This window comes from Ornithorhynchus anatinus, chromosome 5 (genome assembly GCF_004115215.2).
Source record: "Ornithorhynchus anatinus isolate Pmale09 chromosome 5, mOrnAna1.pri.v4, whole genome shotgun sequence".
Taxonomy (NCBI): domain Eukaryota; kingdom Metazoa; phylum Chordata; class Mammalia; order Monotremata; family Ornithorhynchidae; genus Ornithorhynchus; species Ornithorhynchus anatinus.
The window spans coordinates 23706725-23732777 of NC_041732.1; the positions used below are offsets into that span (position 1 = coordinate 23706725).

At 44.6% G+C, this 26053-nt stretch overlaps 1 protein-coding gene and 1 non-coding gene across 3 annotated transcripts in view; both read left to right on the forward strand.

The window, feature by feature from the left end:
• Positions 1-26053, forward strand: part of LOC100074422 (solute carrier organic anion transporter family member 3A1) — a 67750-nt gene that overhangs the window by 7079 nt on the left and 34618 nt on the right. For both annotated transcript variants that reach the window (XM_029066239.2, XM_029066240.2), the window contains exons 2-3: positions 5493-5756; positions 24150-24314. In XM_029066239.2, the coding sequence (XP_028922072.2) occupies positions 5493-5756; positions 24150-24314 (429 nt within the window). The remainder of the gene's footprint in view (positions 1-5492; positions 5757-24149; positions 24315-26053) is intronic.
• Positions 6958-7095, forward strand: LOC114812738. Its single transcript, XR_003760389.1, has one exon. It is a non-coding gene; the product is annotated as a small nucleolar RNA SNORA7 (small nucleolar RNA).

The following is a 26053-nucleotide window of genomic DNA, read 5'->3' on the forward strand; positions in this document are numbered from 1 at the left end:
TAAGCATCCTTAAGATGACAGTGTTCAACTCCAGAGCTTCAAGGGGATGCTTTTCAAAAGAAATTTCCAAACCAAGAATCCATGCTAAAACCCCAGAGTTTTTCTAGTCCCAAAGTAATTTCAAGTGTTGTTTTTTTCCTAACGACACTGTGCTTTGGACAGATAGATGGGAACTCCGCATTTCTCCAAAAAGGCAATTAACAATGTTATGATTTTCGATCTTCTACTTCTATTCCTCTCCTTCTTTCAGACATCTTCCCCACTTGTCTTTGTAGATAACGTTATTGTTTCAGTTCAAACACAGCTCTCTCCAGAGTTGCCCAATTTATGAACAGTGTTCAGCCATTCCACTCACATATTCAAATCAACTACGACTTAGTTGACAAATTCACAGAAACATTTTCCTTACATCCCCAGGATATTTTCACACACAGAGAGAGCACACATTGTTATGGCTTCTAACTAAACCATGACTTCTAATGTGTTACTAATTTTGGAGCCCCAAAATAAGTACCTGGTTTTCTCTTCCCTCATTCTCACATCTGCCAGCTTTCCAATTTCTCATTTATGGAGCACACAGGCAACAGAGGAGAAAGCAGTACGTTTTACATTCTTTTGTTTTCATTTATCGCTCTACAGCAGGTGAAAAAGCATAGCAAATGATTGGAGAATATATTCCTCCTTAGCTGCCTGAGAGCACTTGGCTCCCTTTGCTCTTTCCCAGTTTGCATTTATTTTTCAAAGGTTCAGGTTTATGTCAGAGCAGAGAGCCTCCATCTCCTAAGTTTGCATCTCTTCAAAGCCAAATCCCATTTCAACCTATATAAAGAAACGCCCAATCACCAATCTCAAGTCTTGATCCCAGAGTGGATTGCCACTGTACTTTTTCGATATTCAAATCCTGTTACCAACCATTCCCAGTGATCAGTTTAATTATCCCCATTTTCCAGACTGAGAAGTTGAGGCAGGAGGGGTTAAATTGTGCCAATGTAGACTGCAGCAAGTCTGAAGTAGAGCTAGAACCAGGAAGTTCCTCAGTTCTATGTTTACTAAAAAGACTCCCCTAACTTTCCCCTGGTGAGAATCCACAGATGCACACATATTCACAAGACACGGTTCGTGGGTAAGACCACACCATGAAGCTAATCTGAGTTTATGAACAGCGATCCTCATGCTTGGCAAATTCCCCAAGATTGAATGTTTTAGAGAAAGCTTTAAAAATAAGTGATTATTCCTTTGCTCAAGTCTTCTTCTAATGGTCAAATTTGGACACTGAGAGAGGAGTCAGGGTCCTGCCTGCTTTATTTTGTTTTGTATTTTTTTGTGGTGAGCAGTGCCAGGAAAGCTCTACTATGGACCCTCAATTTGGCAAATCACCCATTTACCCTCAATTTTCCTGGAGCTGAATGGCTCCTGACCTGTCCAGACTATTCTTTTTCCCCACTCTCAAAGTTTCTGATTTCCCTTTTCCTGCTGTTTTTGTTTTTGCTATGTAGAGAGCATGAGAATGATAGGAAACCGAGAAAAAGAGCTCCTGAGAAGCAAAATACAGTGGGCGCTCTGTGCCCAGGGTACCTATAATAATAATAATTGTAGTATTTTTTAAGCACTTACTATGTGACAGGAACTGTACTAAGTGCAGCATTCAAAAACAGAGGGGATGGCATGACTGGTGGAAGGGATTCAATAGACAGATTTTTTCACTAATCAGGTTCCTCCTAGGCATGATGAGCACTCAACAGGCAGATTTCAACTACCATCTCTATGCAGATGATTCCCAAATCTACATCTCCAGTCCTGACCTCTCTCGTCTGTAGTTTTGCCCTTTCTCCACCCTTCAGAACATCTCAGGATACCTGGATGTCCCACTGATTCTTCAAACTAAACATGTCCAAAACAGAACTCTTCATCTACACACCCAAACTCGATCTTGCCCCTATCTTTCTCATCACTATAGGCAATACTGTTGCCCTCCTTATCTCACAAGTCTGAAACCTTGGCATTGCCTTGACTCATCTATCTCACTGAACCCACATATTCAATCTGTCACCAAATGTTGTTGGTTCTACCTTCTAATATTGCTAAAATTTGCCCTTTCTTCCCCATCCAAACTGCTACTAAACTGATCAAAACATAAATCCCTCTACACTGTAAGCTCGTCCCTCTAGACTGTAAGCTTATTTTGGGCAGGGAAAATGTCTGCTAACTCTGGAGTACTGCATTTTCTCATGTTTAGTACAGTGCTCTGAACCTAATAAGTACTAAATAAATACCACTGATTGATTGATTGATTGATATTCTATCCTGCCTTGACAACTGCATCTGCCTTTTAGTGAACTCCCTCCTTCCTCTCTCTTACCACTCCAGTCCATACTTCACTTTGCTGCCCAGATCCTTGTCAGCTGAGTGACTGTGGGCAAGTCACTTCACTTCTCTGTGCCTCAGTTCCCTCATCTGTAAAATGGGGATGAAGACTGTGAGCCTCACGTCCGACAACCTCATTCCCCTGTATCTACCCCAGCACTTAGAATAGTGCTCTGCACGTAGTAAGCGCTTAACAAATACCAACATTATTATTTTTCAAGAAAAAAATTCAGTCCATGTTGCTCCACTCCTCAAGAACCTCCAGTGGTTGTCCACCCACCTGCACAACCAATAGAAACTTCTTTCCATTGACCTTAAAGCTCTCAGTCACCTTGCTCCCTCCTACCTTACCTCACTGCTCTCCTACTACAATCCAGCTCTGCCACTTGCCTGTTGGGTGATTTTAAGCAAGTCACTTAACAACTCTGATAGTTTCCTCATCTGTAAAGTGGGGATAAAATATCTTTTCTTCCTTCCACTTAGACTGTGTGCTCCATTTAGGACAGCATCTGTGTTTAACCTGATTATCCTGTATCTACCCTAGTGCTTAGTACCGTGTTTGGCACATAGTAAGCACTTAACAAATGCCACAATTGTAATTTTAAATAGCATTAATAATGTTACAATAGGGCTTCTGAGTTTTATGAGGCTACCAGAGAATTGAAAGAAATAGTCCTGCAGGTGGATTTGTTTTCATGCAACTGAGTTTGTCTGCCAAGTGCACTAACATTGATTGGTCAAGATGTTCACTGTGGGATAGTAGCTAATGCTTGAATTAATGACTGTCACCTTGGAAATGTTAATTTGGATTTAATAATGGAAAGGATAATCTCACAGGATTTCAGTTTGCTAAATTTGCTATTGCTAAATTTGGTGCCATTTAGCAATAGAAGTGAACCATAGGGAATGGAAAATAAATCTTTGGACCACTTGGAAGGGGTAAGACCATATGATTTAAGCCTTATCACTTAACACTTCACCTGCTGGATCATTCCAGGTTATCCCTTAAGAGAGCATCACTCAAAAAAACAGCAATGTGATCTGTTGAAAAGAGCACAGACCTGGAGTCACAGGACCCAAGGAAATCCCAGTTCTGCCAATTGCCCACTATATGACCTTGGGCAAGTTACTTTCTCATCTGTAAAATGGGGATTAAATACTGCCTACTTATACTGGGAGCCCCATTTCAGACTCTGATTGTCTTGTATTCACTCATTCAATTGTATTTATTGAGCACTTACTATGTTCAGAACACTATACTAAGTGCTTGGAATGTACAATTCAGCAACAGATAGAGACAATTCCTGCCCAACAACGGGATCACAGTCTAAACGGGGGAGACAGACAACAAAACAAAACAGAACAAAACAAAATAAGTAGTCTGGCATCAATATCATCAAGATAAATAGAATCATATATATATACACATCATTAACAAAATAAATAGAGTAATAAATAATATATACAAATACATACAGTGCTGTGGGGAGGGGAAGGGGGAAGACGAGAGAGTGGGAGAATCTACCTTGCTACTTAGTAGAGTGCTTGGCATGTAGTAAGTGCTTAAAAATACCACAAAAATAATAATTCTAAATCTAAGCATTATTATAATTAATAATAATGATAATAATAATAATGATGATAGTAGTAGTAGTGAGAAGAAAATTTTAAAAGTCAGGGACAGGAAACTCTTTTAAACTCTGAGAGAAATAGAACAGTGGTCTCTTGCTGCCCTAACTCTCAGGGATAATAATGATTGTTGTATTTGTTAAGCGCTTACTATATGCCAAGCAATGTACTAAGGTGCTGGGGTGGACACAAATAAATCTTGTTGGACACAGTCCCTATAATAATAATAATGATGATGGTATTTGTTAAGTGCTTACTATGTGCACTGTATTACTAAGCACTGGGATAGATACAAGGTTATCAGGTTGTCCCATGAGGGGCTCACAGTCTTAATCTCCATTTTACAGATGAGGTAACTGAGGCCCAGAGAAGTTAAGTGACTTACCCAAAGTCACACAGCTGATAAGTGGCAGAGCCGGGATTAGAACCCACAACCTCTGACTCCCAAGGCCGTGCTCTTTCCACCTAGCCATGCTGCTTCTCTGCTTCCCTATCCCACATGGAGCTCACAGGGATTCAGCCATTGATCCCTTTGAGAAGCAGTGTGGTCTAGTGGAAAGAGCACAGTCCTGGAAGTCAGAAGACCTGGATTCTAATTCTTACTCCACCACATGTCTTCTGGGTGACCTTAGGCAAGTCACTTTAATTCTCTTTGTCTCAGTTCCCTCAAAATGACAATTCAATAACTGTTCTCCCTCCTACCTAGGCTGTGAGCCCCATGAGGGACCCAATTACTTTGTATCTACCCCATTGGTTAGTAAGCCCCTAACAAATATCACAATTATTATCGTTATTATTATCACTTTCCATGTAACCTTCAGGTGGGAGGCCAGCAGTGACAGGAAACCTCTCAGTCAGTCAGTGGTATTAATTGAGCACTTACTCTGTGCAGAGCACTATACTAAGAGTTTAGAAGAATACTACGTTCCTCGAGTACTAACCTTCTCACTGTGCCCCAATCTCACCAGTTTCACTGTCGACCCCTGGCCCAAGTCCTGCCTCTGACCTAGAATCCCCTCCCTTTTCAAATCCTCCAGACAATTACCCTCCCTCATTTCAAAGCCTCATTGAAGGCACACCTCCTCCAAGAGTCATTCCCAGATTAAACCCCACTTTTCCTCATCTCCCACTTCCTTCTGGTCCCTGACTTGCTGCTCCCTTTTCTCTTCCTCCTACACCCCCCACCAAGCCCCACAGCACTTAGGTATATAATTTGTAATTTTATTTATTTGTATTGATGTCTGTCTCCCCCCTTCTATAATTTGAACTCGTTGTGGGCAGGGAATGTCACTGTTTATTGTTGTATTGTACATTCCCAAGTTCTTAGAACAGGGGTCTGCACAGAGTAAGTGCTTAATAAATAAGATTGAACGAATGAATGAATGAATGAGTAAGCAGACACATTGCTTGCCCACAGTGAACTCACTCCAGGCTGTGCCTTTAAGCCCGTGTATTTTTCACATGGGCAGCATAGCTGACATACGATCTTGCCCACACAGGTAAACTGGACATCACTCCAGATGACCCCCGGTGGATTGGTGCCTGGTGGGGAGGCTTCCTGCTCTGCGGTGCCTTACTCTTCTTCTCTTCGCTGCTGATGTTTGGCTTCCCACAATCCTTGACCCCGCACCCAGACCCCACAGCGGAGAGCGAGCAAGCGATGCTTCCTGAGAGAGACTACGAGAGGCCCAAGCCCAGCAACGGAGTTCTGAGGCACCCGCTGGAGGCCGACGACAGTGCCACCTGCTTCCAGCAACTCAGAGGTAGCACATTCCATTAGGGCTCACGGGATGGGAGAGAAGTGGGAGGACTGCCCAAGTCAGAGGGAGAAGCAGCGAGGCCTGGTTGATAGAGCCCAGGACTGGGAGTCAGAAGGACCTAGCTTCTAATCCCAGTTCCATCACTTACCTGCTGTGTGACTCCGGGCAAGTCACTTAATTTCTCTGGGCCTTAGTTACCTCATCTGTAAAATGGGGGTTAATGACCCTCATGTAGGACATGGACTGTGTCCAGCCTGATTAACTCATATCTAACCCAATGCTTAAAACAGTACCTGGCATATTGTAAGCGCTTAAAAAATACCTGTTGACTCCCTCTCAGACAAGAGGAGAGCCAGTCTTGACCGTCTTATTTCTCTTCTTCTTCTGATTTGGGCTCAGAAAACAGTTTCTTCTGTGACGATTTTTAGGTCCAGCTACTTTGTCAGGTTGATGTGCTGGTAAGTCAGGTTCCCCCCCCCCCCCGCAAAACTGCCTTCCTAGAGCAACAGTGTTGCCTAGTGGAAAAAGCACTTCAGAGGACCTGGATTTTAATCCCAGTTCTACCATGTCTGCTGTGTGACCTTGGGCAAGTCTCTTAACTTTTCTGTGCCTCAGTTTCCTCACCTGTAAAAAATGGAGATCAAATTCTACTCCCTCTTTCATTCATTCATTCTATTGCATTTATTGAGCACTTACTGTATGCAGAGCTCTGCACTAAGCACTTGGAAAGTACAGTTCAGCAACAAATAGAGACAATCCCTGTCCAACAAGAGCTCACAGTCTAGAAGGGGGGTCTGTGAGTCCCTTGAGGGACAGGGACTGTCCAACTGGATTCTCTGGTATCTACCCCAGTGCTCAATACAGTGCTTGGCACAAAATAAGTACTTAACCGGGACTATTTAAAAAAATGCACCCTTATGGAAAGAGCATGGGACAGGTAGTGAGGGGACTTGGGTTCTGTTTCTGGATCTGCCACTTTCCTACTCTGTGACTATGAGCAATACACTTAACTTCTCTGAGCCTTAATTTACTCATCTATAAAATGGAGATAAAATATCTGCTCTCCCTCCAATTTGGGGCAGGAACTGTGACTGGTCTGATTACCATGTATTTACCCTAGAGTTTAGCTTGGTGATTGGCGAATAGAAAACACTTAACAAATGCCCTTATCATTATTATTATTCATAGTAATAGCAGTGCTAGTCTGCTCTAAGAATTGCACCTGGAGAGTTTACAGTACTCTGCCAGTATCGATTATGGGAGGGAGAGTCAAACAGAGACATATCCATCCCATTCCTAGCTTGGGCAGTGGTTAGCGAGTGGAAGGCAATCTGCTACAAGTCAAAACTCACCTGTGCTGGGCAGCAGTAGCATGGGAGAGACTTGAGGGTGGAAACTCAGGATAACTACGTAGAAGGAGGCAATGGCAAACCGCTTCTGTATTTTTACCAAGAAAACTTTATGGGTACACTTCCAGAACGATTACAGGTGGAGGTGGGGTGTTCTGGGAGAGATGTGTCCATGACAGCACTATGGGTCATACACGACTCGACAGCATATGACAACAACAACAGCAGTACTAGCAGTAGTAGAAGTGGTCATTAGTAGAAGTAGTAGTAGTAATAATAATAATGATGATGGCATTTGTAAAGCACTTACTATGAGCCAAGTACTGTTCTAAGCACTGGGGGAGATACAAGGTAATCAGGTTGCCCCACGTGGGGCTCCCACTTTTAATCCCCATTTTATAGATAAGGTAACTGAGGCCCAGAGAAATGAAGTGACTTGCCCAAGGTCACATAGCTAAGTACCAGAGCCAGGATTAGAACCCAAGACCTCTGCCTCCCAAACCCAGGCTCTTTCCACTGCTTCTCTAATGATGGTATTTGTTAAGTGCTTACTATGTGTCAAGCACTGTTCTAAGCACTGGAGGAGATACAAGGTTATCAGATTGCCCCACATGGGGCTCACAGTCTTAATCCCGATTTTCCAGATGAGAGAACTGAGGCAGAGAGAAGTGAAATGACTTGCCCAAAGTCACACAGCTGACAAGTACCAGAGCCGGATTAGAACCCATGACCTCTGACTCCCAACCCCGGGCTCTTTCCACTGAGCCATGCTGCTTCTAGCCATAGGAGTAGTAGTAGAGCCCCTTCATAGGGCTTGCCAGGAAGATAAAGCTGTTCAACATCCTGTTCTGGCTCCTTGTGTTGACAGCGTGTATGTTCCACTGGGAACACCACAGGCTCAGAGTTCCTGGGAATGCCACTGGAGTTTGTGAAGATCAAAGAGAAAGGGGGCCCCTGTTCACCAAGGAGCTCTGCAAACTCCAGCTCCATAAATCACCCAACATTCTTGAGACTGGCAGCTCCCCAAAGGAAGCCTTGCCCAGAATAAACAGGTCCAATTCAAAGAGCTCTAAACGTCCAATTCAAAGAGTCCTAAACCTGGTTTTCAGCAATGCCATGGCAGTGACACTGGAATTCACTCCTCCTCAGGATGGAGCAGCCAGCCCCGGACATTGAAACCAAACAAGCAAAATGCAGAAAAAATAAGAGCCAGTACTCATTAAAACCTGCCAGATCCAATATAGAAACTAAAGTTGCCATCGACAAGCCAGGTTGTGACCTGAATGCACGTGGGCTCTTTTACTGATAATGAAGATGATTTTATATACCATTGCTCATTTCCAAAGACCATGGGGGCATTAGAAGCAGTCACACAAAAAAGGACCAAAATTCCCAGCAGCCCAAAAAATGAAATGCAAAAATCATGAACAAATCTCACAAAGGCAGAGGTTTGGTAAGCTATATGGGTCAAATGGGTATGATGCAAAACCTTTATTCAGGTCATGGAAACTAGCAAATCTTAACTGTTTCATATTTACCGTGTCTAAGCCCTCAGCACTCCATGAACTTCTTCAGATCATTTATCCACACTAAACAGTTTTAGTGTATCATTGGAAATGAGTTTTTATGTTCTAAGAGCTGGAATCTTTGTACAGAACTTCATAATTTTGTTTCAGTTTTTAGTGTGGAAGCTGTGTGTTTTTTCCCCCACTTGTAGCTCTCAAATTTTATTTTAAAATAGTAAGGGAAGCAGTATGTCCTAATGGATAGAACACAGGCCTGAAAGTCAGAAGGACCTGGGATCAAGACCCAGCTCCACCTCTTGTCTGCTCTTTGACCTTGGGCAAGTCACTTGACTTCTCTGTGCCTCAGTTACCTCATCTGTTAAATGGGGATCAAGTCTGTGAGCCCCATGCATGATAGAGACTGGGCCCAACCTGATTAGTTTGAAATCTACCCCAGTGCTTAGTACAGTGCCTGGCACAAAGTGAGCATAGAACAAACACCATAAAAAAGGGGAAAATTAGTTTTTCCATGTCAACATGTAGGAGAAGATCTGACTGTGATCAGATGAGGAAGAGAGACAACGCTTCGCAGAAATCTGAATTCCACTATCATGGCAGAGAGAGTCTATATGAAAGGAAGTTTCTTCTCTGGACATGGTTCTTCCTCCCTAGGGCTTATATTAAGTCTGTGGGCACACAGACCACTGTATTAAGCACTGGGATCAATACAAGATAATCAAGTTAGACACAGTCCTTCTCCCACAAAAGGTTCACCATCTTAACTCCATTTTACTGATGAGGTAACTGAGTCACAAAGAAGTTAAGCGACTTGCTCAAGGTCACACAGCAGACAAGGGGCCGAGCCGAGATTAGAACCTAGGTCCTTCTGACTCCCCGGTCTGTGCTCTATAGGCACAGAGTTATGTGCAGGGGAGTCCTCTGTAACCAAAAATTTCCAAAACAAGTTCTTATCTCTCCACTTTCTGTTGGGACCAGCTTCTCAATCTCAGAGCCCTCATGGGTATTTGGTATTAGGCAGCCAGCTCGATGCCCACTTCAGTTCTCTTCCAACCCAATCCAGCCTCCTAAAATAGGTCCAAAGGCCAAACTTGGAGCTAAAACACATCACTGGTATCCATCCAGTGGGGTCAGATCCCCAGTATTGACAGGGTCCTTGTGGAGTTGTTTAGTGCCTACTTTATCTGGAGTGGATTAGCCTGCTAGGGGTTAGTGAGAGGAACAGTTGGATTCTTTCTCTGCCTGTCATGTGCAAGAAGATCAGAGTTCACTGTCTATGACTAATCATTTCAGGAAGGTGCTCTTCCAGAGTGGTTCTTCCCCAGCTTTTCAGTGTAGGTTTGTCACCATCTGTCATCCACACAGAGAAGGTGAAATGGCTCTAACCTTAACCAGGATCTCACTCTGGATTTGAAGGGTTTGATCTGTTTCTTCATTCAGGCATTTGATAAGCACGTAAGTACATGCACATAAGCACGTAAGCACATGCCAGGCTCTTTATGAAGTGCTAGGTTAAATGCAAGATAATCAGGTTAGATACAGTTCCTGTCTCACATGGGCTCAGTCTTAATCCCATTTTAGAGATGAGTTAACTGAGGCAAAGAGAAGTTAAGTGACTTGCCCAAGTTCACACAGCAGACAAGTGACTGAGCCAAAATTAGAACCCAGGTCCTTCTGACTCCCTAGTCTGTGCTCTATCTACTAGATGATGCTGCATTCTTGAGAGAAAAATGGCAGTGTCAGAGTTCATTTCATACAGACATGGGTAAGTGCTGCTGTTTCTCTCCAGATATCTGTGCACGCATGCACACGTATGCGCGCGCGCGCACACACACACACAGACACACACACTGCGACCACCATGCAAAATCTTGGGCTCAAAGGCTTGAAAATGCATTCACATCCCCTGCAGGCCTATAGGAGAAGGGAGAATGCTCTACCTTGGAGACTGTGGCTTCTTACCCTCCCCTGACCCTGGGGAATATTTGTCCCTAGATGACAGAGCCCATTAACAGGAGTTTAAAATCTGAGGGGAAAGTCTCCTCTTTGATCACCACAAAGAAAAGCAGAGACATCAAAGGCTGGGCACTCTGCTGCTGAAACCATTTGGACCTTACCGCAGAGAGAGTCTCCTTCTGTCACCGACTTCTGTCTGAAAAGACAGCTGCTACTAGGACCAGTGGGAGGCCAGTGGAGAAGGAGGAAGACTAGATCTGGAGAATTCTCGGGGCACGCAAGAGGTTAGGGTGGAAGTAGTGGGCACAGCTAGGTGGTGTGTTCAGAGTGGGCACTCACTGATGAAGATGCTGATGCCCTCTGCATACAGTTTGTGCCCAGTGAAGCAGAGCTACTATTTTGTGCACTTTTGGGAGCCCACCAATCAATCAATCGTTTTTGTTGAGCACTTACTGTGTGCAGAGCACTGTACTAAGCACTCCGGAGAGTATACTACAACAAGATAATATTGAACAACACAAATTTTGGCTTCAGATGGAGCCCGGTCCAACAATGTTATCCAGAGAGCATCGGAACAGATTCAAATAAATTTGGTGGTCCTTTTTTGGAATCGAGTCTGCAGCAATTTAATTGTTGACTGCATTGGGCGGGAATGCTTTTGGAAGATCACTTTCCAAGGGAAAATGTGTTCGAAGGCCCAAATTTGCCCTTGGAAAACCCAATTATCAGGCGTGCTCCTGACAAAACTTTAGGGACCACAGGCCAGTTCTGTGTCCTGCCTGGACCCCCACTCATAAACCGATCTACTGAACTACCAGAGAAGCAGTATGGCGTAATAGATAGAGCATGGGCCTGGAAATCAGAGGATGTGCGTTCTAATCCCTGCTCCCTCAAATGTCTGCTGTGTGACCTTAAGCAAGTTACTTTACTTCTCTGTGCCTCATTTTCCTCATTTGTAAAATGGGATTAAGACTGTGAGCCCCATGTGGGACAGGGACTGTGTCCAAACTGATTACCTTTTATCTACCAAAGCACTTAGAACTGTGCTCGGCAGACAGTAAGCGCTTAACAAAAATCATTATTATCATTAGACAGGCCAAAATTGCCTGTTAAGTCATGCTGCCTTTCTGGAATGTCTAGGATATAGGCCTCTTCAGGTAAATCTAGCTGCCCCAAGCAGATCCACTTGGATGTCTCATTCAAAGTTCTTGGTTCCTGAAGTAACAATGAAAACCTCCCCCAAAACCTCAAACCTACTCCCCCCCAGTGTTTGAATTAAAATATGTCCCATCTAAGTTTCACAAGGAAGGTATAGTAAGCACTTAACAAATACCATCATTATTATTATATCTACAAAATCTTCAGCATTGAGGAAATCTCAGGAGAGACCTAAATAAAATCAGGTGACTCTGCGGTTCATTCTCTTGAACGGAAGAATTCCAAGCAGGTGAGGAAATAGCATGTGCTTGAATAGCTTCTGATGGCATTTTCTGAACAAGTGGCACTGGAGAATCAACAAAGACCCCGCTGAGCTAAGCTAGTCTGGACTGTCTCAGGATGTAATTCCAGTAACCCTTGAATTCCAGGCATGGTGCCAACTTCTTGTGTCTCTCCTAACTTCTTAGGCCAGGACAGGATCCCCTGACACCTGAATAACTTGTCCTGTGCCCCATGTCCTGACCAACCCACTCCCTTTGATGCCCCTTTTATTTCAGGCAAGTTATTGTTTCAGGGAAGAACCTAATCACTGGGTAACTTTGAAAACATTTGGATGCCTGCATGATCTGTTTTGGACAGAGAACAGTTCCGCTGTCCTACCATCTCTGACTCATTCATCTTTCCTTCTCTTCTCCTGCTGTCACAAATCCTGTCCTCCCCCATCTTTCCTATCACTATAGAAAATACCACTATCTTCCCTATTTTGCAAGCCCATAACCTTGGCTTTGTCCTCAACTCATCTCTCTCATTCTACCCACGTATTCAATTTGTCTCCAAATCCTATTGGTTCTACCTTCACAACTCTGCCAAAAATCCACCCTTTCCTCTTCATCCAAAGTGTTGCCATGCTGATCCTATCCTATCCTATCCTATCCTATCCTATCCTATCCTATCCTATCCTATCCTATCCTATCCTATCCTATCCTATCCTATCCTAATCGTGGCTACTGCATCTGCCTCCTTGCTGACCTCCCGGCCTCCTGTCTCTCTTCTCTCCAGTCCATACTTCACTCTGTTGCGTGGATCATTTTTCTAAAAACAAATTCAGTCCATGTCTCCCCATTTCTCCAAGAACCTCAAATGGCTGCCCATCCACCTCCGCATCAACAGAAACTCCTTACCATCGGTTTTAAAACACTTGATCAGCTTGCCCCATCCTACCTCACCTTACTAATCTCCTACTACAGCCCAGGCTGCATGCTCTACATCTCTAGCATCAGCTTACTCACTGCCCCAATCTCATCTATCTCACCGCCCTTTTCCACATCCTCCCTAGCCTGAAACTCCCTCCTCCCTCCATAAATGCCAGACTACCACTCTCCCCACCTTTAAAGCATTATTAAAGTCACATCTCTTCCATGAGATCATCCTCTATTAAGCCCTCTTTTCCCTGATTCACTCTCCCTTATGCATCGTCTATGCACTTGGATGCATGACCTCTGGGCATTTGATATTTGCCCCACCCTCACCCCCATAGCACTTATTTACATACCTTTAAATGATAAATTATAAATCACTAATTTATATTAATGTGTGTCTTCCCATCTAAACTGTAGGCTTGTTATGGGGCATGTCTGCTAATTCTGATGCACTGTACTCCCTCAAGTGCTCAACATAGTACTCTACACATAATGAGTGTTCTATAAACACCACTGATTGATTGATCTCCCACTCCCTCCCTCTGGGAAAACCTTTCCCCACCTCTTCTGAATTTGCAAATAGCCATGAGCTTTTATCTGTGGTTTTAGCTTAGTTTGATTCTGCTACTCTTCCTACCCTAGAACAAGCTATATCACTGTCTACAAAATTAATCCTTAATTTCCTCTTCAAAAATTATGGGAGTGGGGGTAATTATGCAGTAGACACAATTACAGAAGTGAATATAGTACTAACTGATAATAGTAAAGTTCTCTGCACCTAGTAAGTGCTTAATAAATAAGGTTGATTGATTGATAATATGATAATATGAATAAGATATATGTCTCCCCTGCCAACCTACTTGTTTCTTGGCCTAGTATTTTATAGACTACCTTAAGCACAAAACAGGTACCACTTTCCATCAGCTTTCCAGACTTGCAAGTTCCTAAGTCTCCCCCATCCTAAAAAAACCCGCTCTTGACCCCACTTCCCCCTCCAGTTATCGCCCTATCTCCCTACTACCCTTCCTTTCCAAAATCCTAGAACGAGTCGTCTACAGTCGATGCTTAGAATTCCTTAACTCCCATTCTCTCCTAGACCCCCTCCAATCTGGCTTCCGTCCCCTCCACTCTACCGAGACTGCTCTCTAAGGTCACCCATGACCTCCTTCTTGCCAAATCCAATGGCTCCTACTCCATTCTAATCCTCCTTGACCTCTCTGCTGCCTTTGACACTGTCGACCATCCCCTCCTCCTCCATACCTTATCTCACCTTGGCTTCACGGACTCTGTCCTCTCCTGGTTCTCCTCTTACCTCTCTGGCCGGTCATTCTCGATCTCCTTCGCTGGACCCTCCTCCCCCTCCCATCCTTTAACTGTTGGAGTTCCTCAAGGGTCAGTTCTTGGCCCTCTTCTGTTCTCCATTTACACTCACTCCCTCGGTGAACTCATTCGCTCTCACGGCTTTGATTACCATCTCTACGCAGATGACACGCAGATCTACATCTCCGCCCCTGTCCTCTCCCCCTCCCTTCAGGCTCGCATCTCCTCCTGCCTCCGGGACGTCTCCACCTGGATGTCGGCCCGCCACCTAAAACTCAACATGAGCAAGACTGAGCTCCTCATCTTCCCTCCCAAACCCGGTCCTCTCCCAGACTTCTCTATCACCGTGGATGGCACGACCATCCTTCCCGTCTCTCAGGCCCGCAATCTCGGTGTCATCCTTGACTCGTCTCTCTCGTTCACCCCACACATCCTATCCGTTACCAAGACCTGCCGGTTTCACCTCTACAATATCGCCAAGATCCGCCCTTTCCTCTCCACCCAAACGGCTACCTTACTGTTACGGGCTCTCGTTATATCCCGGCTAGACTACTGTGTCAGCCTTCTCTCTGACCTCCCTTCCTCCTCTCTCGCCCCGCTCCAGTCTATTCTTCACTCTGCTGCCCGGCTCATCTTCCTGCAGAAACGATCTGGGCATGTCACTCCCCTTCTTAAACAACTCCAGTGGTTGCCCATCAACCTCCGCTCCAAACAAAAACTCCTCACTCTAGGCTTCAAGGCTCTCCATCACCTTGCCCCTTCCTACCTCTCCTCCCTTCTCTCTTTCTACTACCCACCCCGCACGCTCCGTTCCTCTGCCGCCCACTTCCTCACCGTCCCTCGGTCTCTCCTATCCCGCCGTCGACCCCTGGGTCACGTCCTCCCGCGGTCCTGGAACGCCCTCCCTCCTCACCTCCGCCAAACTGATTCTCTTTCCCTCTTCAAAACCCTACTTAAAACTCACCTCCTCCAAGAGGCCTTCCCAGACTGAGCTCCTCTTCTCCCTCTACTCCCTCTGCCATCCCCCCTTTACCTCTCCGCAGCTTAACCCTCTTTTCCCCTTTTCCCTCTGCTCCTCCACCTCTCCCTTCCCATCCCCACAGCACTGTACTTGTCCGCTCAACTGTATATATTTTCGTTACCCTATTTATTTTGTTAATGAATTGTACATCGCCTTGATTCTATTTAGTTGCCATTGTTTTTATGAGATGTTCTTCCCCTTGACTCTATTTATTGCCATTGTTCTTGTCTGTCCGTCTCCCCCGATTAGACTGTAAGCCCGTCAAACAGCAGGGACTGTCTCTATCTGTTGCCGACTTGTTCATCCCAAGCGCTTAGTACAGTGCTCTGCACATAGTAAGCGCTCAATAAATACTATTGAATCTAAATTACCTGGTGGTCTCTTCAACGATCCCTCACAGCATTTATTCCAGACAAACAGGGTGTCCAGAGAGTCACCCACATTCTAGCATGAAGACTTAATGAGGTTCTTGACTTCTGAGGTTCTAGATAACCGAGGTTCTAGTTCGCTGAGGCTCTAGGTTCCCGAGGTGGCTGCATTACCCCAAGGCTTTAGGTTCCCAAGGCGGCTCCAGCATCTGCGCACTCTAGGTTCCTGAAGTTCCAGATCACCAAAGGTCTACACTCATGAGGTTCTAGATCACTGAGGTTCTAGATCACTGAGGTTCTGGATCACCGAGGTTCTAGATTAGTGGGGTTCTAGATCAGTGAGGTTCTAGATCTCCGAGGTTCTAGACTGTCGATGTTCTAGACTCGTGAGGTTCTAGATCACCGAGGTTCTAGGTGTCGGAGGCGCCTGTTCCAGGTCACAGAGACTCTAGGTTCCCCAGGCACCTCTGGCACCCAGGCTCTAGGTCTGTTTACCTGAGATGACTCTGATGGTTCCCGAGGTGGCTCCGTTGCCCCGAGGCTCTAGGTTCCCGAGGCAGCTCCGGCGTCTGGGTGCTCTAGGTTCCTGAGGTTCTATATCACCAATGGTCTAGAGTCGTGAGATTATAGATCACCGAGGTTCTAGATCGCCGATGTTCTAGACTCGTGAGGTTCTAGATCACTGAGGTTCTAGGTCACCGGCGGTCTAGACTCATGAGGTTCTAGATCACCAAGGTTCTAGGTTTCCGGAAGTTCTAGATCACTGATAGTCTAGACTCGTGAGGTTCTAGATCACCGAGGTTTTAGGTGTCTGAGCTCCAGGTCCCAGAGGCTCTGGGTTCCCCAGGCATCTCTGGCATCCTGGGTCTCCGGCACCTCAAGGTTCCCGAAATGACTCGAGCGCCCCAAGAGTCTGGGTTCCTGAGGCGGCTCTGACTCCCAGTAGGTTCCCAAGGCAGCTCGAGCACCCTGAGGCTCTAGGTTCCTGAGGCGGCTCCATCACCCCGGGGTGTCTGAGATCCCTGCTGCAGGTCCTGGAGGCTCTGGTTTCTGAAGTTCTAGATCACCGATAGTCTAGACTCATCAGGTTCTAGATCACCCAGATTCTAGACTCCTCAAGTTCTAAGTCACCGAGGTTCAAGGTGTCCCGGAGGCTCCGGGTTCCCCAGGCATCTCTGGCATCCTGGGTCTCTGGCACCTCATGGCTCTAGGTTTCCAAGGTGGCTCCGTCGCCCCGAGGCTATAGGTTCCCGAGGCGGCTCCCGCATCTGAGTGCTCTAGGTTCCTGAAGTTTTAGATCTCCAGTGGTTTAGATTCGTGAGGTTCTAGATCACCAAGGTTCTAGATCGCTGAGGTCCTAGACTGTTGAGGTTCTAGATCGCCGGTGTTCCGGGTTCCTGTGGTTCTAGATCACTGAGGTTCTAGATCGCTGAGCTTCTGGGTTCCCGAAGTTCTAGATCTCTGATGCTCTAGGCCTGTGAAATTATAGATCACCAAGGTTCTAGATCACCAGGTTCTAGGTTCCTGAGGTTTGAGATCACTGAGGTTCTAGACTCACGAGGTTCTAGATCACCGAGTTTTTTGGTTCTTGCGGTTCTAGATCTCCGAGGTTCTAGACTCGTGAGGTCTGTGGTGAATGGGCTGTCATTAATGTGTGGGGAGTTTTGCATCAGATCAGCAATCATTTAACTAGGTCGGGGTTACATTTCCGATTTGCATACTTTTTTCATTGTGACCTCCCTTAGAAATGAAATCAATATTAAAAAAATAGGACATCAGCACTACCTCAGACTTCATACGCACCATTTATCGGTGAAAAGGACCCTTAGTCCTTGACACATGCCATCAACCTGGACTGAATTCTTCAGTAATTATGGTTCGCACAATGTCTACGAACAACAAAGCATCATCTGAGCTAGGCCAGGAATTACCCCCTAAAGAGGCTTTCAGAAACTGTACCTCTTCATTTTCTGTCTGTTACCTGCAATGTGGTAAGAAGCACTATATGATTCTGAATGAGAGTTTTCTTCCTCCCACATTCATTCTCCTGATTGATCCTGCAGTCATCCTGTGTTTATGACTTCATATTCCAGTGGCAATTGTTAAGCACTTACTAGATACCAGGCACTGTTCTAAGCGCTAGGGTGAATACAAGCAAATCAGGTTGGACACAGTCCCTTTCCCTCATGGCGGGGGGGGGGGGGGGGGCTCACAGTCTCAATCCCCACTGTCCAGATGAGATAACTGAGGCACAGAGAAGTGAAGTGACTGGTCCAAAATCACACAGCAGACTTTGAAGAGCTGGGATTAGAACCCTTATATGGGGCAGACACTTTGTCCAGCCCATTATCTTGTATCTTCCCCAGTGCTTAGAAGAGCGCCTGGCACATAGGAAGTGCATAGTAAATACCATGATTATTAGTTATTATTAGCACTCCATGGTTTGGTAGGATAAAAGCTGAGAGGGGACATAACTGAAGTTTTCAAAATCATAAGGGGAACACAGATTACTCTTCACCAAATCCCACCAAATCTCACGGGATAACATGTTACCCAATTATTTGTTTTTTGTAGTATTTGTTAAGGGTTTATTATATGCCAGACACTGTGCGAAGGACTACATACAAGAAAATCAGATTGGACTCAGTCCATGTCCCATCTGGGGCTCACACTCTTAATCCCCTTTTACAGATCAGGTAACTAAAGAACAGAGAAATGAAGTGACTTGCCCAAGGGCATATGGCAGTAAAGTAGCAGAACTGGGATTGGAACCCACATCCTTCTGACTCCCAGGCCCGTGCTCTATCCAGTAGGCTATGCTGCTTCCCAATTCCCAAATGAAGGTGGGAAGATTAAGTGAAAGAAAAAAAAATATTACTCACATGGAGAATGTGGGGTGCCAGTGGAATTTATCTCAATAACTCGTGTGAACCGAAGTTATCGATAGGCTAAAAGTCCATAATGGGTTACTAGAGGGGAGAAAAGGGAGAAGAGAGCAAAGGTAGGGATGATAAATGGTCTCTCTATAACCATTATGATGCTTGTCAAGGAGAGTAACCGTCATATGTTTCCTCCAATTTCTTTAGGTGCCACTGTCAGAGTAGTGACTGGGCTGGAAGGACAGTTTGGTCTAACCCATCAGTAATGGCATTGCTGTTGGACATATTTTTTTTAGGAAATTACCCTTTGTCCTTTGGGTTTAGCAATTCAGTGATCAGAGGAGGGAAAGGAAGCAGTATAGCCTCGTGAGAAGCAGCATGGCCTGGTGGAAAGAGAATGGGCCTGGGAGTCGGAAGACTTGTATTCTAATCCTGTCCATCACTAGTCAGTTATGCAACCATGGGCAAGTCACTTAACTTCTCTGTGTCTCGCTGCCTCATCTATAAAGTGGGGATTAAGTCTGTGAGCCTTTTTGGAATAAGTACTTTGTCCAACCTGATTTTCCTGTGTCTACCCCAGCACTTAGTACAGTACCTGGCCATTAGTAAACGGTTAACAAATACCATTAAAAAAGATAAAAAAAGGAAGGGATATGTTTTGAGGGAAAGGCAGATACTGAATGGTTTTGTTCCCAAACACATGAATGACTTAACATCATGGAAATTATGTCATAGTAATTCTCTTCTGACCCATCTCAGGGTCTTACATGGAGAGTTTCCAGTACTCTACCTGTCTCAGTTATGGGAGGGAGAGTCAAGCAGAGGCATATCCATTCCATTCCTAGCTTGGACAGTGACTAGCGAGTGGAAGGCAATCTGCTATGAGTCAAAACTCACCCAGGCTGGGCAGCAGCAGGTTGGGAGAGAGTTGAGGGCAGAGACTCGAGTTTACTGAGCAGAAGGAGTCAGGGTAAATCACTTCCATATTTTTACCAAGAAAACTCTATGGATACACTACCAGGATGATTGCAGAGGGAGAATGGAGCATTTTGGGAGAGATGTGTCACTGGGGTCACTATGGGTCGGAAATGACTCAATGGCATAAGACAAGACAATTCTCTCCTGAGGTAAAGAATTGGGGTTATCAGGATTGACCATAATCTTGATAAACCTTTCGTAGTCATTTAATCATTAGATGCCTTCACTTCTAGCAGTCCAAATTTCTTAAGAGAAGCAGTTTACCAAGGTGATCTTTCAGAACCCGGCTATTTCATGGCCACTCATATATTTGGTTATTCAAGGTCTGGCATACTTCATCTTGGCTCCCTCAATTCCTTTTAGTCATTCTTCTCCCTGATCCTTCCTTCAATGATGTATTTTCCTTGTCCTGCTCTGTTGTGCTTCGCTTCTACTGAGTTTGCTTTTCATTATTTTAAAGGTGGATGTTCATTTTGAGATTATTCTCCTTTGCTCATCTGTTTGCTCTTTTCTAGCCTTCTGGGACAATACAACTCATCCTAATGTCTTACACTTGCAGGTTTCTGAAGGGCAGTGTTTACGAGTACTTAATTTACTCTGTCTCACACCAAGCACAGAGTTAAGTGCAAGAAAACTCTAAATATATACTTTCAAGGATAGTGATTTTCTAGGGTGTTTTGGGTTATGGTTTTGAACTTTGTTGCCAAAAGAAAGCACGTTCTTTCTCAAGGGGTCATTAAAAATAAAAGAATTTCAATGGTTTCATTGTGAATTTGTTAAGCATTTACTATATGTTATTATTATGGTATTTGTTAAATGCTTACTATATGACAAGTGCTGTTCTAAGTGCTGGGGGGGATACAAGGTAATCAGGTTGTCCCATGTGGGGCTCACAATCTTCATCCCCATTTTACCAATGAGAGAACTGAAGCACAGAAAAGTTAAGTGGCTTGCCTAAGGTAACACAGCACATGAGTGGTGGAAACACGATTAGAATCCATGTCCTATGACTCCCAGGCCCGTGCTCCACCCATTATGCTATGCTGCTTCCCTTCATGAAGGGATGAAAACAGGGAGTGGAGCAGTCCAAAACAGGATGTTGGGATGACACCAGGGGATGTGCCAGGCACTGAAATAAGCCAGGAGTCCCAGAACTACTAAAGCACTATAGGCTCCACCTGCCCCCTGAAGATGTTTTGACCAAGAGTTCTGGTGAGGTAAAGTTGTTTGCAAGTCATGTGATATGATTCCCTTTCAAATGAAAGTCTTGTTGTCAAAATCCTAAATAAATAAGTCTTTCTTACTGGTCCCCTAAGCAGTAGTCAGCTCTGCTGATATGGTACCTTCCTGTGGACCCTGGCCTTGGATAGCTCTCCCACCATCCACTACATTCTGTGGGCAGGAGGTGATAGATGTAGATCCCAGGAGCTGGTGGGTGGGGCAGCTCAGGGCTAGGAGTCAGCTGACCTGGGTTCTAATCCTGGCTCCCACACTTGCCTGCTGATTGACCTCAGGCTTGTCACTTAACTTTTTCTTTTCAATTTAAATTCATTTGAAAAATAATTGAATATCTGTTTTCCAACCCCCTTACAATGGGCGGGGGGGGGGGGGGGCTCCAGTGTATGACAGAGAATGTGTAGCACATTCATTCATTCATCCATTCTATCATATATATTGAGCACTTACTGTGTGCAAAGCACTGTACTAGGTTCTTGGGAGAGTACAATACAACAATCAACGGACACATTCCCTGCCCACAATGAGCACATAATAGGGGCTTATCCAATTACTAGGGAGGGTGTTGGGAAGCATCAGTTCAGATACCAGCATATTTATTTAATTTCTGCAAGATATCCTGGCATCTTTCTCGACCCTCTTTTTGTTATTTTCTACCACTTGAAGAAAGGTTTCACTATCAAACCTCATCATTGTGGGGATGTTGGTTGAATAGTTGTTGAACTCTTTCAGAAGGACAGGACACCCACAGTGCTCCTCCTCCAGGCTGGCCTCTGCCCTTGCATCTGGAACACAAAGAACCTGAAAATGCAAACTTTATTTAAAACAGATGGGATTTTAGAAGGCATCTGTAAATCAAAAAAGGAAGCTTGTCCCTGTAACTGCTGACCTTCCACCCCCCACGCACCTCAGTATTTGAGCACTCTATCTCAGAATTTGTTGAGCATCAGCTCTTGTGGACCTTTTTTTTTAAGGATGTTTAAGACTCAGCTGGATCCGTCAGGCAAATTTCAAGTTTGCTTTTCCCCTCACCATCTCCTCTCCCTCCCCAACCATCTTCTAAGAAATTCAAATCAGTAGGAGGCTCACAGATGACTGAAAGAAGTAGCAGGTGGTTACTTGGTATGATGATGGGTTGGTTTGCCATTCTGTGTTTCTCCAGATGCTATGTCTTCTCTCACCTAATTATACTTCCTCCATCCTTAGGAAGTGAGGATTCTAGGGGCTTTGAAAATATTTTGGGATGAAAGGACTGGAAATGCCAGAATGGCCCAAGAATCAAGCTAATTATATCTCCTTCTGAATAGAACTCATAAAGGTCGGGCTGGGTCCTTAAAATGCACCTTGTATGAGCCCAGACAATGCAATTAAACTAGGAAAAAATGAAGTGAATCCTGGGGAAAAAAACCAACAAGAGGTCCGGATGGGTGAAATTTGTCATCTCTGGGTCTGTAATATGTTCAGTAAGAGGGGAAAAAAATGTAATGCAAACAAGACCCACTGAAGCCTCACCAGCCCTTCACTCAGATGAGCCTGCAACTTAATGATTTTCCCATCTCATTCAGGGAGAAATTAGTCACTAGGTATTGAGACAAAAGCAGGCAGGCTTCCAGCTCAATGAGGAATCCTTCCTGCTGAAGCTGAGTTATCTCTGGAATAATTAAAATGTCCATTGAAGTAGAAAATGTACCATGTATGGATTAATCAGAGTTTGCATTTGTTAATTAGGCTTTCCCCAAATCCTGTAGGCTTAACCCCAATCTAGAAAAGGATAAGAGGGATATTGGGGGTGTTAAGATCAATCAATCAATCATTCAGTGGTATTTATTGATTGTTTACTGTGCAGAGCTCTGTTCTAAGCACTTGGGAGGTTACAGTACAATAAAGTTGGTAGACATGTTCTCTGTCTACAAGGAGCTCACAGTCTAGGTGGGGGGGGGAGAGGGGAAGTGCATTAATATGAATAAATAAATTATGTAATAATAATAATAATAATGTTGGTATTTGTTAAGCGCTTACTATGTGCCGAGCACTGTTCTAAGCTCTGGGGTAGACACAGGGAAATCAGGTTGTCCCACGTGGGGCTCACAGTCTTCATCCCCATTTTCCAGATGAGGTAACTGAGGCACAGAGAAGTGAAGTGACTTGCCCACAGTCACACAGCTGACAGGTGGCAGAGCTGGGATTCGAACTCATGACCTCTGACTCCAAAGCCCGTGCTCTTTCGACTGAGCCACGCTACATAAGTGCTGTGGGGCTGAGGGTGGAGTGAATCAAGTTCTTAAAGATCCAAATGCAGAGATGATGCAGAAGGGAATGGGACCAAAGAAAAATAGGGCTTAATCAGGGATGGCCTCATGGAAGACATGATTTGACTTTGAATATGGGGAGAGCGGTGATCATCATCATCATTACCAATGGTATTTATTGAGCACAGGCAGTACAGTGCTTCGGACAGTACGATACAACAGATTTGTCAAATATAAAGGAGGAGGGAGGTTCAGACTAGAGGGAGATTGTGGGCAAGGAGTTGGTGGAGAGGTACATAAGAGGAACAGTTTAAAGATGCTGCGACCAATTTCACTCTTAACAGAGACATATTAGGGGCAGAACTAGGTCCCCAACCTTGGGACATGGCATTAACTAGTGGACTTTAATCTCATTTGTCTGAATTAACAACTCTTTCTGTGAGCTGGCAGAAAGACTAGGATACTTCAATTTGTCAAAACGGGGCAAAGGATTAAGGGGAATTTGTTTGACACATCCCTTCCTCTGGCTACAGGAAGACATGCTTAGCATCATCATGGTTAAACCTTCCTCAGCTTGCTGAATAGTTCAACCTTAGGGTCATACAGGATGTTTACTCAAATGGCAACAAGGGACTCCCACAGGTCAGTCTCCCCCCCCAACACCCCTCAGTCCTTGTCCTTTTCAGATTAACTTCCTTAAAGGGTCCAGTCCACCACTGGCCACTGGAAATGATGCCCTTATACCAATTATCTGACCCCAAAGACCAGTGGATTCCCCCTTTGATTATCTTAATGTGCTTGTGTGGTTGCTGCACTTCTTGGCTTTCAATCTTGCCTATAGAGGGATGATTTAAGCACTGGCAAGTGAACTAAATGTAGCAAAATTGCCCTTGGATGAGGTTGTCCCCTTGAGATCAGAGAAAGGAAAGCTGAAAGGTCTGGGGCAGAGGAGACCCGGGAAGATGCAGAAGGGGCAGATGTAAGCTTACTGTGGGCAGGGAATGCATCTGTTTATAGTTAGATTGTCCTCTCCCAAGCACTTAGTACAGTGCTCTGCATACAGTAAGTGCTCAATACATACAATTTGAATGAATAAATGAATGAATAAACGTAAACCCAGAGGTGGAAATTGATCCTTTGCTCCCTTTTACTTCCTGCAGTGATCCCCAGAGTGACGAAGCACTTGCTCTCTAACCCTGTGTTCACCTGCATCATCCTTGCGGCCTGCATGGAGATCGCTGTGGTTGCCGGCTTCGCCGCTTTCCTGGGGAAATACCTGGAGCAGCAGTTTAACCTCACCACTTCCTCTGCCAACCAGCTGCTGGGTGAGTGGCTTCACAATTGGGCTTGGGATTTCTTTGATTCACGAGCCGAAGATGAGGGAAAGAGAACTGGTTTACACTCATATGGGAGGGTACTAGAAAGATACTTTGAGAAGCAGTGTGGCCCAGTGGAAAGAGCATGGGCCTAGAAGTCGGAGGACCTGCGTTCTAATACCAGCTCTGCCACCTGTCTCCTTTGTGATCTTGGGAAAGTCACTTCACTTCCCTATGCCTCAGTTTCCTCATCTGATACATGGGGATTTAATAACTGTTCTCTTTGACTCAGAGACCCAAATGGGACAGGGACTGTGTCCAACCTGATTATCTTGCATCTACCCCAGCACTTAGTTTATCACTTGACATGTAATAAAAATAATAATAAATAATAATAATTATGGTATTTGTTAAGCAGTTACTATGTGCCAGGCACTGTATTAAGCCCTGGGATAGATACAAGCAAATTGGGTTGGACACAGCCCCTATCCCATGTGGCGCTCACAGTGTCATTCCCCAATTTACATATGAGGTAACTGAGGTCCAGAGAAGTTAAGTGAATTGATCGAGGTCTCACAGCAGACAAGTGGTGGAGCCGGGATTAGAACTCATAATCTTCTAACTCATTCATTCATTCTTTCATTCAATCAATCGTATTTATTGAGTGCTTACTGTAGGCAGAACACTGTACTAAGCGTTTGGAAAGTACAATTCATGGACTCCCAGGTCCATGCTGTATTGTGCTGTTTCTTAAAACAGTAGTAAGTGCTTAACAGATATCATGATTATTTCTGAAGTTAATGCCCTATCAACTGGCCATGCTCAATGAGGGAATCCACTGAAATCAACCCCTCCTGGATTTTTCCACAAATTCGCATGCACTCAAAGTCATCTAGTCCATCATTTTCTCTGTAAGCATGATTGAAACTCATCATTCTAAAAGAATTATTAGCCAACAGAAAGCCAAACTGCTATAGAGACATCAGTGATGGCTGCCCCATGGGCCCCTGGGGTAAAAAAATTCCAGTGAGTGACAATTTGAATAGAAATCATTACCACAGGAAGTGACAAAGGCCAGAAATATCAGTAGATTCAAGAGAGGTTTGGATAGATTCATGGAAAAGCATTTCAAGAAAGAAGCTTCAAGACTCAGCCTGGGTAGTGGAAAGAACATGGGACTGGGAGTCAGAGGACCTGGGTTCTAATCTCCACTCTGTCACTTGTCAGCTGTGTAATCTTGGGCAAATCACTTAACTTCTCTGTGTCTCAGTTTTCTCACCTGTATAATGGGGAATTAAGACTGTGAGCTCCATGTGGGACATGGACTGTGTCCAACTTGTATTTACCCCAGTGCTTGGTACAGTACCTCACTCATAGTAAGTGCTTAACAGCTGTGTGACTGTGGGCAAGTCACTTCACTTCTCTGTGCCTCAGTTACCTGATCTGTAAAATGGGGATTAACTTTGAGCCTCATGTGGGACAACCTGATTACCCTGTATCTACCCCAGCGCTTAGAACAGTGCTCTGCACGCAATAAGCACTTAACAAATACCAACAGTATTATTATTAGTATTATTAGTATTATTAACAAATACCATAAAAAAGTTTAAGGATGTAGATGAAAAAGTTTGGGAAGCTTAGTTGACCCAATCCTGGGTGGATATCCACATTGTCCATTATTATATGTTTCCTCCAAGCACCTCGTTGTTAGTGTTGGAGACAGAATAATCGGCTAGACACAATATTGG